The sequence below is a fragment of the Lepidochelys olivacea genome (genome assembly GCF_965140295.1).
Source record: "Lepidochelys olivacea isolate rLepOli2 genome assembly, chromosome: 17".
In the NCBI taxonomy this organism is placed as follows: Eukaryota; Metazoa; Chordata; order Testudines; family Cheloniidae; genus Lepidochelys; species Lepidochelys olivacea.
In genome coordinates, this window is record NC_140427.1 from 17,713,910 (window position 1) to 17,728,909 (window position 15,000).

General features: G+C 41.2%; 1 protein-coding gene across 1 annotated transcript in view; it reads left to right on the forward strand.

Annotated features, from left to right (window-relative positions):
- CAMKK1 (calcium/calmodulin dependent protein kinase kinase 1) overlaps window positions 1-15,000 on the forward strand; it is a 198,285-nt gene that overhangs the window by 101,901 nt on the left and 81,384 nt on the right. Inside the window, exons 3-4 of the mRNA XM_084651110.1 lie at window positions 3,992-4,039; window positions 6,810-6,863. Coding sequence (XP_084507236.1) covers window positions 3,992-4,039; window positions 6,810-6,863 — 102 coding nt within the window. The remainder of the gene's footprint in view (window positions 1-3,991; window positions 4,040-6,809; window positions 6,864-15,000) is intronic.

Genomic DNA, 15,000 nt, shown 5'->3' on the forward strand with positions numbered 1-15,000 from the left:
TTAAAAATTGTAAATATATCAATAAAACGTGTTTGACTGATACCTATTTATAGGGTGGCTAGGGAAACTAAAGTTCAATGTTGCATTTTAATCACAGAAAAACATGGATTTTTATGTGTTTTATTGGAGAATTTTGATTTTTTTTTTGCATGACAAATTAGGATCCCTGGTGATCAGGCCCAGAAGGGTCTCATGTCGTGTAGCAGTTATTTTCAGTGACACACAGGTGCATTGCTCCTCAACAAGCAGCATTTTGGAGCTTGTACCAGTATTCTGAAATCTGAATCCCAGGCCCCATAGGAATCATCCAAACTCTAGGAAAATCTAATGGGAAGGAAAAAAGTTCCATTGCATTTCTTCAATCTCATGTGCCTTCAGTAAAGTGCACAGGATACAGAGTTGCTTTGCTTATATGCTCAAAAATACTCTGCAACAGCTACTGTCTATACCATAAGCCACAACTGTCTGTTCAGATGTCCTATGCTGGTGTCTTATGATGTTATACCATGGGCTGACTATTGTGAATTTAGCAGCAGTCCAATGGAGGCTCATCAGTGAATGCTCTGACAGCATACTCTTCTTGCTGTAGATCATAATGGAAGTCACATGGTGTGGTTTCATTAAAACACAGACGTTTTGGCTCCAGCAGAATAAGATTTCACTTTAATTTTTGTGGAATGCTATCAGGATAATAAACACACTGCAAGATTTGTTTTCTTATTTCAGTAGGACTTATTAGACCTGAAAGAACATATCTGAACTTGGTAATTTATCCTTCCTCTCATCTTTTTATTTTCTTTTTGGTAGAAGCTGTTGATGATGCAGGATCTTGTTTTCAGAAGTGCTGAGAAACTGCAATTCCCAGTGAAGCCAGAGGAAGCTTACAGTCTCTGAAAATCAGGCCCTCAGTACCTAATCATTCTGGGACAAATTCTCTCTTTATTTACATTGCCTCACTTTGAATTTCAATGAGAATTAGGGACCTAACTCATTTAGGCACCTTTGTAAATCCCAATAGACACATATCTGCATCATTACGTGCCTAAGTGCCTTTGTAAATCTAGCCCAATGTCAATCTTGTTGTTGACTTCACTAGGACTTGGATTGGTCCCATACACACGTTGCCTTCTTTGTTTAGCATAGTTCCGAAATGAAAGTCCACCTCAGGATGTGCTATGCTCAGGGGTAGATCTGTGTCAATATTTAGTGGTGCTGCACTCATTGACAATTCTCCCATGGTTGCTATGTATCCAGCATGTGTTTAATGTGGAAGATATTCCTAGAGTTCATGCTATGCATGCACATACTGCTACATGTCTTCTGCACCTGATGCACCCTGGGGAAGGTTTTAACTCATTGCATTGTATCTAATGCCCAAAACTTGAATACTCGTGAGTATCCTGCTAATATGGAGATATTGGGCCAGATTTTGAAAGGTATTTAGGCACTTGATTTAAATGGCTGTTAGGCACCTAGGTGCATTTGAAAATAGCAGTGGTGACTGTTTTCACCTTTAGGTGCCAAAATACCTTTAACAATCTAGCCCATAGCGCCATGTGGGCCTTTGTAGTCTGGTGATGATATCTTTGTTTAGAGCCAGAAGCATGTCTGGCTTTGTTTCTTAGGCTGCAGAATTACCTAGGTAAAATTTCACCTCAGAGAACTGACCCTTTGATGCCGGAGTTTTCAATAGGCCTCTGATCCATATGTACTTAGCGCCCTGAAGGTGGTACAGTCCAGAGAACCTTGAAAAAAATGGCCCTTGTTTCATGATTCTCAAAGAGCCTGATCCAAATGGAGTCTTTCTATTAATTTCAATGACTTTTGGATTATAGTCCATATGTAAAAGTTACAATTGTTGGTAGTATGTTGGATGCCCTCCTTGTATTATCTGGCTGCTTCACCTAGTTATTCGGCTCTTCCATTACCCCAGATGACTGAGCTGATCTTGACTGCGTCCTCCTTAGTTGCCCATATGGTACACCAAGCTACTCCTAGAAGAGTCTCAAGAAAAGTATTGTCATTTAGGAACAAAGGGCCAGATTCTGATTTCAGTTATATTCAAAGCCCTCGATGGGATGGGTCCAGATGATCTAAGGGACATTATCATACTTCAGGACCACATCCTCCCACAAAAGTTCTGTTCTTCAGGAACAATGGAACTGTCCACTTCAAGAGTAAAACTCATATGCAGGTGATAGAGCTTTCACAGAGGCTGATCCATGACTGTGGAATTCACTGCCACTGGATCATAGAACAGCCACTAACCTTACCACCTTCAGGACAAAATGTAAAGCTCACTTCATCCACTCAGTTTTCCCACACAACAACAGATAAAAATAACCCTGCTCTTTCAGAGGGATCAAGAGAGACCCACTACCAGGCATGTCTCATCTAGTGTACTGTTTTGCATGGTGCTCACATTCCATGTTGAGGAGTGGTAATGTAAATGTGGAGTTACTTCAGATTTACACTGATGTAATGGATATCAGAATCCAGCCCCATATCTTTTTTTGTGATGTTTCAGGACAAAAGAATATAGCTGACATTCATCAGTAAAAGAAAGACAGAAAGCTGGTGTGCTTCTTGCAACTGAGCTAGCTACTTTTATGAGCTGTGATATTATCCTATTCTATTATCAAGTGCCTTTATAAATAATTGGAATGTGATAAACAAATCCTTTGCTGTACAAAATGGAATAGAATCCTGCTCAGTGCCTCTTTGTCTTATTATTCGGGGTAATAGGCATGGAAAATGAATTAGAGCTGGCTGAAATTTTTCAAACACATTTTTTCCCCAAACTTTAGGGTTGGGAGGGAGGAGGGAGAGAAGAAAGGAAGGAAAACACAAAAATGAAAACAAATATTGTGAAAACAGTAGAGGAAACAAACATTTTTCCAAAAAAGCAAAAAATAGGTAGGTCTGTTTTGAACTTTGCAAAATGAAAACCACTTTGAATTTTTTATTTGTTTTGTTTGTGAAATTTAATGTTTAATTTGCAGACCGCTCTGACACAAACATATTGTAGTCACTTAAGTCACAGATCTGACTGTGATGCAAACCAGGAGCAGATCTGATGGATAAGTAGGTTCCATAGTTACATAGTTACTTTTCAGAGTAGCAGTGCACTTTACAATACTGTGAATTTTAAGTTTCCAGTGAATTGCATCCTATCCTTAATGGAGCATTAAAAGAACACCTTTAGCTTCCTAGATGGAGCACAAAGAAAAGGAGGACTTGTGGCAACTTAAGGCTAACCAATTTATTTGAGCATAAGCTTTCGTGAGCTTTTCGTAATCGGATGGAGCACATGACTCATAAAACAGTGCAGATCCCCATGGAGCTGCCCAGGGCACGTAGATCAAAGGTCCCACACAGGCAGCATGTTGTACTCCTGCCTTGACAGTTGTAATGAACTCAGTTGGGTGGGCTTCTGTCAAATCTGGGTTTTTTTTATTCCACCCTAATTGCAATTACACGATCTGAACTTAGTGGAATTTCACTCCTTGCTAACTCTCACATAGAGGTTAATGCAGTTTACAGGTAATTGATTCCAATAAATATCAGATCAATTTGAAAGTTCATTATTCTTTTTGGTAGTCTTTTAAATGAGCATGCCTGAATGCTTGTTTCTTTTAAAATGTGTATTCTGGATGTTGGAATTCTGTTCCTTTTAACTGCAGTGGGTAGATACAACCCCCCAAATTTTAAACATAAAAGGGCCAGATTCTGCTGTGATTTATACCAATAACATTATTGAAGTGAGTGGAGTTACTCCAGATTTACGCCTGTGTAACTGAGCTCAGAATCTGACCCATAATTACTTTGTTCTATTGTCATAAAAATGCAGTAACTATAACTTAACATATAATGGCTTAAATAAGCCTTAATGCTTCTGTCTTCAGGATTTTTTCTTCTCTTGGTACTGATTCAAGTTCACAGTAACTCCCTTTTACTAATACCCAATTTTTTTTCTTTTTTTGATCTGCAGGACTGTGTGCAATTAAACCAATACAAGCTGCAAAGTGAAATTGGCAAGGTATGTTAGTGTAATTAAGGTTTCTATTACGGTAGCACCCAGCAGCCCCATTTGTGCTACACGCACACCCACATGAAGACACGATCCCTGCCCTGAAGACCAATATAGTCCAAGACTATATTCAGCCTTCCTTTTCTTCCCTCTTATTTGTCTTATCAAGTTTTGCTCAAGATCAGCATTGAACTACTTTCTCTGAAGTCTAAATTTATTTTCCTTCCAACTGAAGGTATTGAGCTGGCTCTCTTCCAGGGTGTTTCTTGCCAAGGTAACACCAAGGTCCTTTAATGAATTAATTCAATGAGAAAAGAAAGATAAAGGTAGGCACTTGTTCGCCATCAGGACTGGTTAAATCTTTATTTCCATGTAGAAATTGCTGATTTAATTCTATTCTTTATTTAAAAGTCTCAGAATGTTTCAGAAGAGATTCACTGAAAGTTATTTAAAGGTCTGAACTGGTGAACAGTTCAGACGCCCGCACATCTGGACTCATGCCATGTGTCTGCAGATGGATCAGTAAATGATCGTTCCCTAAAGGCTGTACTTGCTATTGCTGTCTATGTATTCCATTTGGAAGTGACTACACCTGCTTCAGCAGGTAGTTTCACCAAAAAGGTTATTAGCTCAAACTTCTCTAGGGCTCACAGACTCTGACCACTTCAGAGAGATTTCTTCTTACTTACAAACTGACTGTATGGGTCAGTTAAAGAATCCAGATTAGCAAGCACCAGGTTGTAGTAGAGTAGGTGTTTCATAAGCATGCTGCGATTCTGCACTGCAGCCAGTCCCTGAGGTGGCAGTAATTACTGTGTGTATCAAAACATATGTGTGGCTCATTTCCAAGTTTTAGCACCTGTTTTCTGTGACAAGAAGCCACAGTTGCTGCCTTCTTTTTGTCCTTCATACGCATGCAGGAATGGGGGAAAGGGCAGTGGGTGGTTTCTGTTGCGAGGCTTTGAATGTACCTGTCTAGATTAATTGTGTAAGGGTATAGTACACACAGAGAGCAGAAACAGGGAGAGGATATTGGAGACTCTTGCTAATTCTCAATTGCGCTAATCTCCAGACTTGACAATTTTCATTCACAGATATTCTCCCAGGGGTCTCAGATATCAGAGAGAGCGCTCTAAGCAGTTCTCATATCACCAAGACTTTATGACACATATGCAGTTTACCACAGCACATTCATTAGTGGAAGTTTACCTTAAAAAATTAAAATAGATATCGGTCCAGGCCAGGAAGTTCAGAGAGATGCAATTCTGAAGATGTTTGGACCTGAGTCTTTGGTTTTGCCCATGGTAGAGTTAGGAACCAGCTGCAAATTCAGATCTGGCTCCAGACATTTCCATGGTTCCAGGGTGTTGGGATCTGGGAATTCTCTTTGGGCCTACATCTATCAGAATGAATTAGCAAAGCCCCATGCTTGATTTTTAAAAAATTGTATTTCTTTAATTAGGGCCATATTACAATATGCTTACTCTCCTTGTGTAGTACCTTACTCTTCCATTAGATCTGTGGAGGTCAGTGAAGAATGTATTATTATTCAAGGTGAGTAAATGTATCACAATCGAGCCCTTGAAGTGAAACTCACTCTTGTGCAGAGGGCCCACCAAGCCCTATGCACTCCTTAAGACCCACTTAAACCTTATTTTGGTGGCTTTAGTGGGACTTAAGTAGTGGACAGGGCTTGTGCAGGCCTTCTGCAGAGGAGTGAATTTCACCTTTACTTTCTAATCTGCCACATTAAAGAGTTCACAGTGGGCTGGATCCATAGTCCAGTAAAGTCAGTGGAAAGACTTCCATTAATTCCAGTGGGTTTTGGGTCAGGCCCAAAGCTTTGCTCACCAGCCCTTCATGAGATTTACGGTCTCATTCCAACTCTTAAGTCAATGGAAATGCTCCCACTGATTTCAGTGGGAGTTGGATCACACCCTTAATATAGTTCTTATACATGTATTCAATGGGCAACTGTTGGAGGAGGAATCTAGTTATGGTTTAAAATCTTGGCCGTGTAAAATGTATGAAGTTGACAGAAAACTAGACGAAATTTCAGTGGTTTTACTTTGAGCTCCTACTGGAGCTGTCATGTTGCACATGTTCTAGTATTGACCTTTCCATCAACTGCAACTGACCAGGCAACACACACTCATTAGAACTGTGCCAATTAACATCAGCTGAAAATATGACCTGCAAAGTGTTAATTTCTTATAAATTCCCAGTGCATGGAAAGTCCTCTATGAAAATGGTGGAGGCTTCCAGTTGAGAGGGGTTGAATGAAGGGAATTTTAAAAACTAACACAGAAACAAAAAGACTTTTAAAAAGTAAATTTTCCCCAATGTTCAACTTGTAATAAAAATATAACCTTGGCTCAGGGCGTTGCTGAGGATTAATAACTGGTTGGAGTTAATGGCCTGAGGCAGTTCCTTCCAGACAGTCGTTAATCCTCAGGAAATGCTCTATGCCTCCATCATTATTGGCTAAATGAAATAGCTGCCAGGAGAGGAAGGACAGTTTCCCTGGCATTGAACATAACAATGAAGAGGAGAGAAACTCCCTTTGCCCCTGTATGTGTCCTGGTCCATCTGAATTGCATTTCGTAGAGGGATGGGAGCTGCACTGTATAATGGAATCTGGCATCACGTAGAGCTTTTGCTCAAGGCTGTTGAGGGTACTTCTTATTTTTCACTGCAAGGCCAAACACGATAAGCCTTGAGCAGTTGGCAAACAAAGCAAGGCAGCCGAACTGACTGTGTAATTTGTGTTTATTTATAGGGCTCCTATGGTGTTGTGAAATTGGCCTACAATGAGAGTGACGACAAGTATTACGTAAGTGCTTCTCTCCCCATATTACCGACTGGTGTTGATATTTCTGATTCTTTTTTCACATCCCAGAGAACTAGCTCTCTCCTGCTTTTTTTTTTTTTTTTTTTAATCCTTCTGAGCCACGTGGCCTGTGAGTAGAAAATCAACCTGATGGGGCACGAGGCTACACTTTTCAGTGTGTGATGCAGAGCAGTGTAATGTGAGCAAAACCTAGTGTGAAGTGGTGTGTAATGAGTGGAGATGTTGGACATATGTTTCAGAAATAGGCAGGCAAACTTATTGCTGAGCTATCTTGACATTTTCTAGATATGAAAGAGGTCACCTGAAATGAGAGATCTACCGTGCTTCTAAAAAATCTGCCTGGAAGGAACAGGCACATTTCATAACAGAATGTTGGGCCCTGTATGTGATACCCCTAGCAATACAACCCAGCACAGCACTGTGTGGTTTCTTTGTGACAGCACTGCGTGTTATACTATTCAATTAGCAAGTCAATGTTTAGCTGTAGGGAGTGTTGCCTAGGGGATAGAGCGCTGGGGTGGGGCTCAAGAGACCCGGATTTATTCTGAGCTCTGCCACAGGATTGCAAGGTGATCTTGAGCAAGTCACTTCCCCTTGTCAAGCCTCAGTTTCCCCATTGGTAAACTGGGGGTAATGATGCTTACATCATTGTAAAGTGCTTTGAGATCTACAGATGAAAATTGCTGTATAACAGGTAGATATTATTATAATGAAGACTATGGAAAAATCAAGATATTATGGTGAAGGGCTCTGTAGCAAGGCCTGCAAATAAGTAAAAATCAATCAGTCCGTTGTATAGCTAATTGTAGGGTTTGGGCTTATAGACTCAAAAATGCTTCCTTAGTTCGGGACACATATAAGCACATACTTAAGTCCTTTCCTGAATTGAAGCCATAGGTTTAAGACTTCTGCGTCTAAATAGCTGTTAAATCAAAAAAGCCCAATACCTGTCACGTCAAACCCACAGATAGGGTAAGCCTGGAATCTCTAATCTGAACCCCTTCAAAATTTTCTAGTGAGGGGTGGATTTGACTCCATAGTCCTATACCTACCCTTGTGGTTTTTGTTCTGGATTGGATCAAAAACCACAACACCGTCCTTTTTTTTTATTTGGATGTATCTGAAATCTCATGAGAACAGCTGATCTTGAGCGATTTCTACCACTTTGTAGGCAGAAGTCCGAATCCAAACATAAACCTTCTTTGGACCCAAACCTTTGACAGGGTAACTGATTTGGTGGATAGGGGGAATGCAGTGGACATAATATACCTGGTCTTCGGCACATGACATTCTGATAAGTAATCTGGAGAAATGCAGGCTTGACAGTGCTATCATTAAGTGGACATATAATTGGTTAAACAACTGCAAACAAAAAGTCACTATTAATGGAATGATGTCAGATTGGAGGAATGTCTCAAGTGGAATTCCACAGGGATCTGTTCCGGCTCCAGTGGTGTTTAACATCTTTATTAATGACCTGGATGTAGGACTAGAGAGCACACTGATGAAGTCTGCAGATGACACAAAACTAGGGGATGTTGCCAGTGCTATGGAGGACAGAGCTGAAATTCAGAGGGTTCGTGATAAATTAAAGACCTGGGCTGTAGACAATAAAATGACATTCAACAAAGACAAACGTAAGGTGCTGCACTTAGGGAAGAAAAAACAAAGGCACAGATACAGAATGGGGGAAAACTGGCTTGGCAGAAGCACTGCTGAGAAGGATCTTGGAGTTGTGGTGTATATCAGCTTCAACGTGAGTCAGCAATGTGATGCTGTTACAAAAAAAGTAAATGCAATTTTAGGTTTAAGTCATGGGACATGATAGTACCGCTCTACTCAGTGCTGATTAGGCCTCAGCTAGTGTACTGTGTCCAGTTTTGGTCACCAACGTATAGAAAGTATGTAGAGAAACTCCAAAGGATCCAGAGGCAAGTGACAAAGATGATCAAAGGGATGGAATGCAAGCCATACAAGCAAAGGCTGAAGGAGCTGGTATGTTTAGGTTGGAAAAGAGGATGTTAAGGGGGGATATATTAGTGGTATTCAGATACTTGAAAGGTTGCCACAAAAAAGAGGGAGGAAAGTTGTTCTCTTTTACCACAGAGGGGAGGACAAGAGACAATGGGTTCAAACTGTAGCATAACAGATTTAGATTAAATCTCAGGAAAAGCTTCCTATCTGTAAGAGCAGTAAAATGGAACAGACTGCCTTGGGAAGTTCTGGAAGCTTCTTCACTAGAGGTTTTCAAAAGGAGACTGGATAACCATATGTCTTGGATGGTTTAGACACAACAAATCCTGCATCTTGGCAGGGGGTTAGACTAGATGACCCTTGTGGTCCCTTCTAATGATTCTAACCTCAGTCTAATTTTAGTGAGGATTGGGATCTGAACACATCCCTATCTCTCTGAAATCGAAGATCCACACTCAGCTTCTTGGCCAACATTCTGAAGCACCATACTATAGAGCAACCCCAGACAAGGCTGGCTTCCTGGTCTGAAGTTTCTTTGTCTGAGTGTGGTGTGGGAAACACGCACCCCATGGAGTGGGGGAAGCTTCAAGGCTAGAGTAGCAGCCACAGAGCACCTCCACTGCTCATCGTCTGGGAAGAAGCGGTTCTTCCCCACCACTCACTCTCCATGGAGGGCCCCAAGTACTTTGGCTGTGCAGACCACTTAAGTCCCACTTAAATCCAGTTTTGAGAGCTTACGTTGTACTTAAGTGGTGCATAGGCCTCTGATGGCCTTCTGCACAAGAGTGAATTTCACCCTGAAACGAGGATTTGCCCCTTAGGGGTCAAATTGGAGAGTTCATAAATAGCAGACTGCAACTGCTATTAGTCACATTGCTTACTGCACTTCTGAAAGGTGTTCCGATATTCTGGTGATGAGCATGACATAAGAATCTATCTAAAACAGAATAGCCTGTGCCAGTGCCTGGAGATACCTGGAAGTCTGACTGTCCCTACAACTGTAGTGATTTGCATTCTGTGTGTGAAACTTGCCCCCATTCAGAGAGGCAAGTCAAGGCCTATGGACCACTCAAGCCCCCAGCACAAGTAGGGTACAGGGATGAGGAATAAGCTCTCCAAATTGGTTTCTCATTTTCACGGTAATAAGAAGGAACTTTCACAAATAGCCATCCTGTTGCTCAAATATTTTTTTTCCTGACTTGCAGTTTTGCTATTGAGCTAACAGCTTTTTTAGCATGACTGTTAACATCATTATCCAAGATTATCCTAGCCGATCATATTTCCAGCTAGTGTGAAACTGCATAGGAAATATATTGAAATGATAGAAGGAAGAAATGATGCAAAATCTGGAAAAGACACCCTGAATCTATCCAACTGGATGGGATCGCAGTTGTTTCCATGCCATTCACTTTCCAACTGACTCAGCCCGTTAATTGAAATGTTTGCTGTTCCCGTTAGTTCCTCTTTCTGTTCTGGCCTCCTAACAAACTCTGCCCTATTGTGCTGATTTGGGTGGAAACTGCATATTGCACAAGACATTGTTCTATATGCGGCACCGAGTGACGTGCTAATACAGTCCTTTCTGTGAATCCCCTCCTCCCCCTTCTACCTGAAGATGTCTCTGTAACATGGAGGGAAGCAAAACACTAAACATTTCAGATTCATTAATGCAGGAATTTTAATTTTATTTCCTGGGCATGACTTTATTTACTGAGTGTGCTCAGTGCTACACAGAGGGCTGGTTCAGTGGACCTGGGGGATTGTGTAGATTAGGAAAAGAGGTCAAATGTAGGTTGGGATTATCTAACCCTAATGGTATTGTGATCATTGCACTTGTGTTAGATGCACGTTAACACCTTTTGTTTTGGTTTAGCTGGTGAACAGCTAATTCAGGGTAAAATGTGCTAACATGTCTTCATTAGGGAAAAGGTCCGGGTGAGTGAACACATTTGCTAAACACCACTTAAACTCAATTTCTTTTTCTAAACTAGACAAACCTTCAGAGGCGAACGCATCCGATGAAGTGAGCTGTAGCTCACGAAAGCTTATGCTCAAATAAATTTGTTAGTCTCTAAGGTGCCACAAGTCCTCCTTTTCTTTTTGCGGATACAGACTAACACGGCTGCTACTCTGAAACCTGCAGCCAGAGTGTACCATCTACTGCTAGGAAGATTCCATTTCAGCCCTGATACCTCAGCAGAGACCCTCAGACACAAAACCCATTTACTCAGACTTTGTGCAAAGAAGGAGTAGAGGTCCACAATGATCCATCCTCCAAATCCCCAATAGACTTTAAGGCCAGAAGGGACCATTATGATCATCCTGTCTGATCACCTGCACATTACAAGCCACAGAACCTCTCCCACCCACTTCTGTAATAGACCCATAACCTCTGACTGAGTTACTGAAATCCTCAAATCATGATTTAAAGACTTCAAGTTACAGAGAATCCACCATTTGCACTAGTTTAGACCTGCAAATAACCCATGGTGCAGAGGAAGGCAAAAAAAAACCCCAACCCAGGGTCTCTGCCAATCTGACCCGGGGGAAATTCCTTCCTGACCCCAAATGTGGCGATTAGTTAGAACCTGAGCATTTTGGCAAGACCCAACAGCTAGACACCAGCAAAGAACTCTTTGTAGTAATTCAAAGCCCTCTCCATATAGTACCCCCTCACTGGCCACTGGGCATATTTTCTACTTGCAGTCTCACAGCAGCTATCTACCATTGTAAGCAGTCTCATCATACTATCCCCTCCAAAAACTTATCAAGCTCAGCCTTGAAGCCAGTTAGGTTTTTACTTAAGAACATAAGAAGGGCCATACTGGGTCGGACCAAAGATCCATCTAGCCCAGTGTCCTGTCTTCCTACAGTGGCCAATGCCAGGTGCCCAAGAGAGAATGAACAGAACAGGTAATCACCAAGTGATCCATCCTCTGTCGCCCATTCCCAGCTTCTGGCAAACAGAAGCTAGGGACACCATCCATGCCCATCTTGGCTAATAGCCATCGATGGACCTATCCTCCATGAACTGTTTTGCCCGCACTGCTCCCCTTGAAAGTCTGTTCCAGAACTGGACTCCTCTGATGGTTAGAAACCTTCATCTAATTTCAAAACTAAACTTGTTGATGGCCAGTTTATATCCATTTGTTCTTGTGTCAACATTGACGGTTAACTTAAATAACTCCTCTCCCTCCGTGGTATTTATCCCTCTCTCGTATTTATAGAGAGAGAGCATATCTCCTCTCAGCCTTATTTTGGTTGGGCTAAACAAGCCAAGCTCTTTGAGTCTCCTCTTATAAGATAGGTTTTCCATTCCTCTGATCGTCCTAGTAGCCCTTCTCTGTACCTGTTCCAAGTTGAATTAATCTTTCTTAAACATGGGAGACCAGAACTGCACACAGTGTTCCAGATGAGGTCTCACCAGTGCCTTGTATGATGGTAATAACACTTCCCTATCTCACCTGGAAATACCCCATCTGTTGCATCCTAGGACTGCCTTAGTCTTTTTCACGGCTGCATCACATTGGCGGCTCGCAGTCATCCTGTGATCCAACAGTACACCCAGGTGATGGTCTTTCTTCTCCACTGTTGCTTCCAACTGATAAGTCTCCAGCTTATAGCAAAAATTCTTATTGTTAATCTCTAAGTTTACACTTTGCACTATTAAATTTCATCCCTGCGACCAATGCTCAAATCAAAGGATACACCAAAACAGTGGCAGGGGGAGGCCTGGGTTTTTCAACGCCTCGGGCAATAGCAAAAAGAAAAATATCTGACTGCATTGAATGTCTGCTATTTTACAACCCATGGTGGAGGGGCTTGCTACACAATTGACCCAACACTTTATAAGACAAGGACAGATTGCTGCAGCAGAAGAGTAATAATGCTAGATTTTTACTCCATTGCCTTCACACGTCATTCTTTTTTGTGGTGCAGCCATAAAGGGGGCATTCCCTCACTACTGTGTAAAACTCTGGAATTTTGTTGGCTGATCATCCTGTGGGCATCAGTGTCGGTATTCTGCCGTGTTACGAATTATGATGGGGAGGCTTCCAGTTTCCCGAGGTGTTGAAATACCCTGGAATTTGACAGATTTTTTTTAAAAGCTTAAGAGAAATGGTAGAGAATTGTGTAATTAGCTAATGGTTGCATTGCTCCTCACATTTCCCTGTGTGTTTGACTGACATGCAGCTTTTAATACCAAGATAAATTGCATGTTGTTTCACTTATCGCTGCTGTCTGAAACCGTGTTACACCAATACACTTTGACAAGAGTTGTCAGGCGGTCAAAGGGGAGATCTAATGCAAATGTGTAGCACCGGCAATTACCAGGAGCAATTCTGATCATGGCAATTGGGAGAGGGGGCTTTTTTATTCTTCGTTTTCCAAAACCAACATTGTCAATTTCTCTTTTTGTCTTCATGTTGAAAAGTGACAATAAATAATTGGAGAAAATTAGCATTTGAGTGGCCTGGAATTCTATATGGTATGTAGCCGAACCTCACACATTCTATTTCAGTACAAGGAAGTGTTGCCACCTAGTTTAAAGGAAACAGAGAATGATTGTGCAAAAAAAAGTATATACCTATAAACAGGATAAAACTTATTTTTAAGACTCAGTGTTTTATTCACGTTACAAAATCCTACACAGTGCAAAATCGCAGTGTATGATCCTTTACATGATAGTTGCTGAAGAACGGGACAATGTGCATTCTGTGTTGATTACTGCAGAACTTTTAAACACCAATAACCTGACTCAATTCTTGTGAAAGTCAGTAGAAAGAATAACTATGTTAATGGATTTTGGATCAGGCCTCAAATTAGGCCTATCCTTTTTAGTAAGAAATCAGTGATCATCCCATGTGCAAGCAGGAGTTTATTTTTTTCTGATTTTGACCTTCTATTAAAGGAAAGGTAGAAAAATGGAAAGAATCCCATTGGCTTTGTTGGGCTTAGCCTGCTAAAGCACAGGCCTCTACCATCTGAGTTCATCTATGCATCCGATGAAGTGAGCTGTAGCTCACAAAAGCTTATGCTCAAATAAATTGGTTAGTCTCTGAGGTGCCACAAGTCCTCCTTTTCTTTTTGCGAATACAGACTAACACGGCTGCTACTCTGAAACCTGTCATCTGAGTTCAGTCCCTGCTGCTAAGCTCTGGTTGGAGCCATTACACCAGCATTTGCAAAACTATGCCTAGGAACCCTTACAGCTGTAAATATTTCAGTGTTATAATTTGCAGTAGATGCATTAACAGTGATTAGAAAAAAGGCCAAGCACCTTAAAAGGCAAAAAATACAAAGCAGAAACAACATATGTCCCTGTGGAGGTCTAGTCTGGAGTAATTTTGCTGATGAAATTTGAGCCTGAGAAGCCTCGGGCCATGTCTTTTTCCCGTTTTTAAGCTCTGAAACAGCTTGTAGCACAAAGTTATTGAGAAGGACAATTGCCGTTCCACTTTTGGACAAAAATTATCCCATTCCATTTTTTTCCTGCAGCTTCTTGATGGAGATGATAACGATTGAGTTTCGTCATGAAACCTTTCCAGATGCAGCCATAAATCCTCCATTAAAAATCACACCAAAAAATAGGGAGGGATGGGTAGCAATCCAGGTTCCAGGGACATAGATGCCATCGCTCAGTCACACGTTACGCATGCAACTCGTTCAGCGATCAAGAAGGATGGAATGATCGGATGTAAACTGTTTAGATGATTATATGATAAACAGTGCTTGGGATTAGTGATGACAGATTTATTGTCAGCATCTGAATAGCATGATATGCAGGCACTAATGGCTTTCCCTTATTCAGCAAAAGAGGGTTTGTAGTCCCTTTTCATTGGGATGTCATTCTGAAACACGGGAGATAAGGGTAAAGAATAGATGGGGGGCTTATTGGAAATAGACAGTGATTCTTTTCTGCTTTCCCAATGGGACATTTAATCCAACAATGGTATAAGATTATTGATAATAATAATGCTTTGAATGTGTATCACTTTCCATATCCAAAGTGCTGGACAAACATCAATCCAATGTATCTTCTATACAGCTGAACCTCTATAGAGTGAGCTTGGGTATACAGTAATTGAAGTCCTCAGCTGTCTCAATGCATTGCAATGTGCAGGTGGCAAGTCCAGTTACAAGG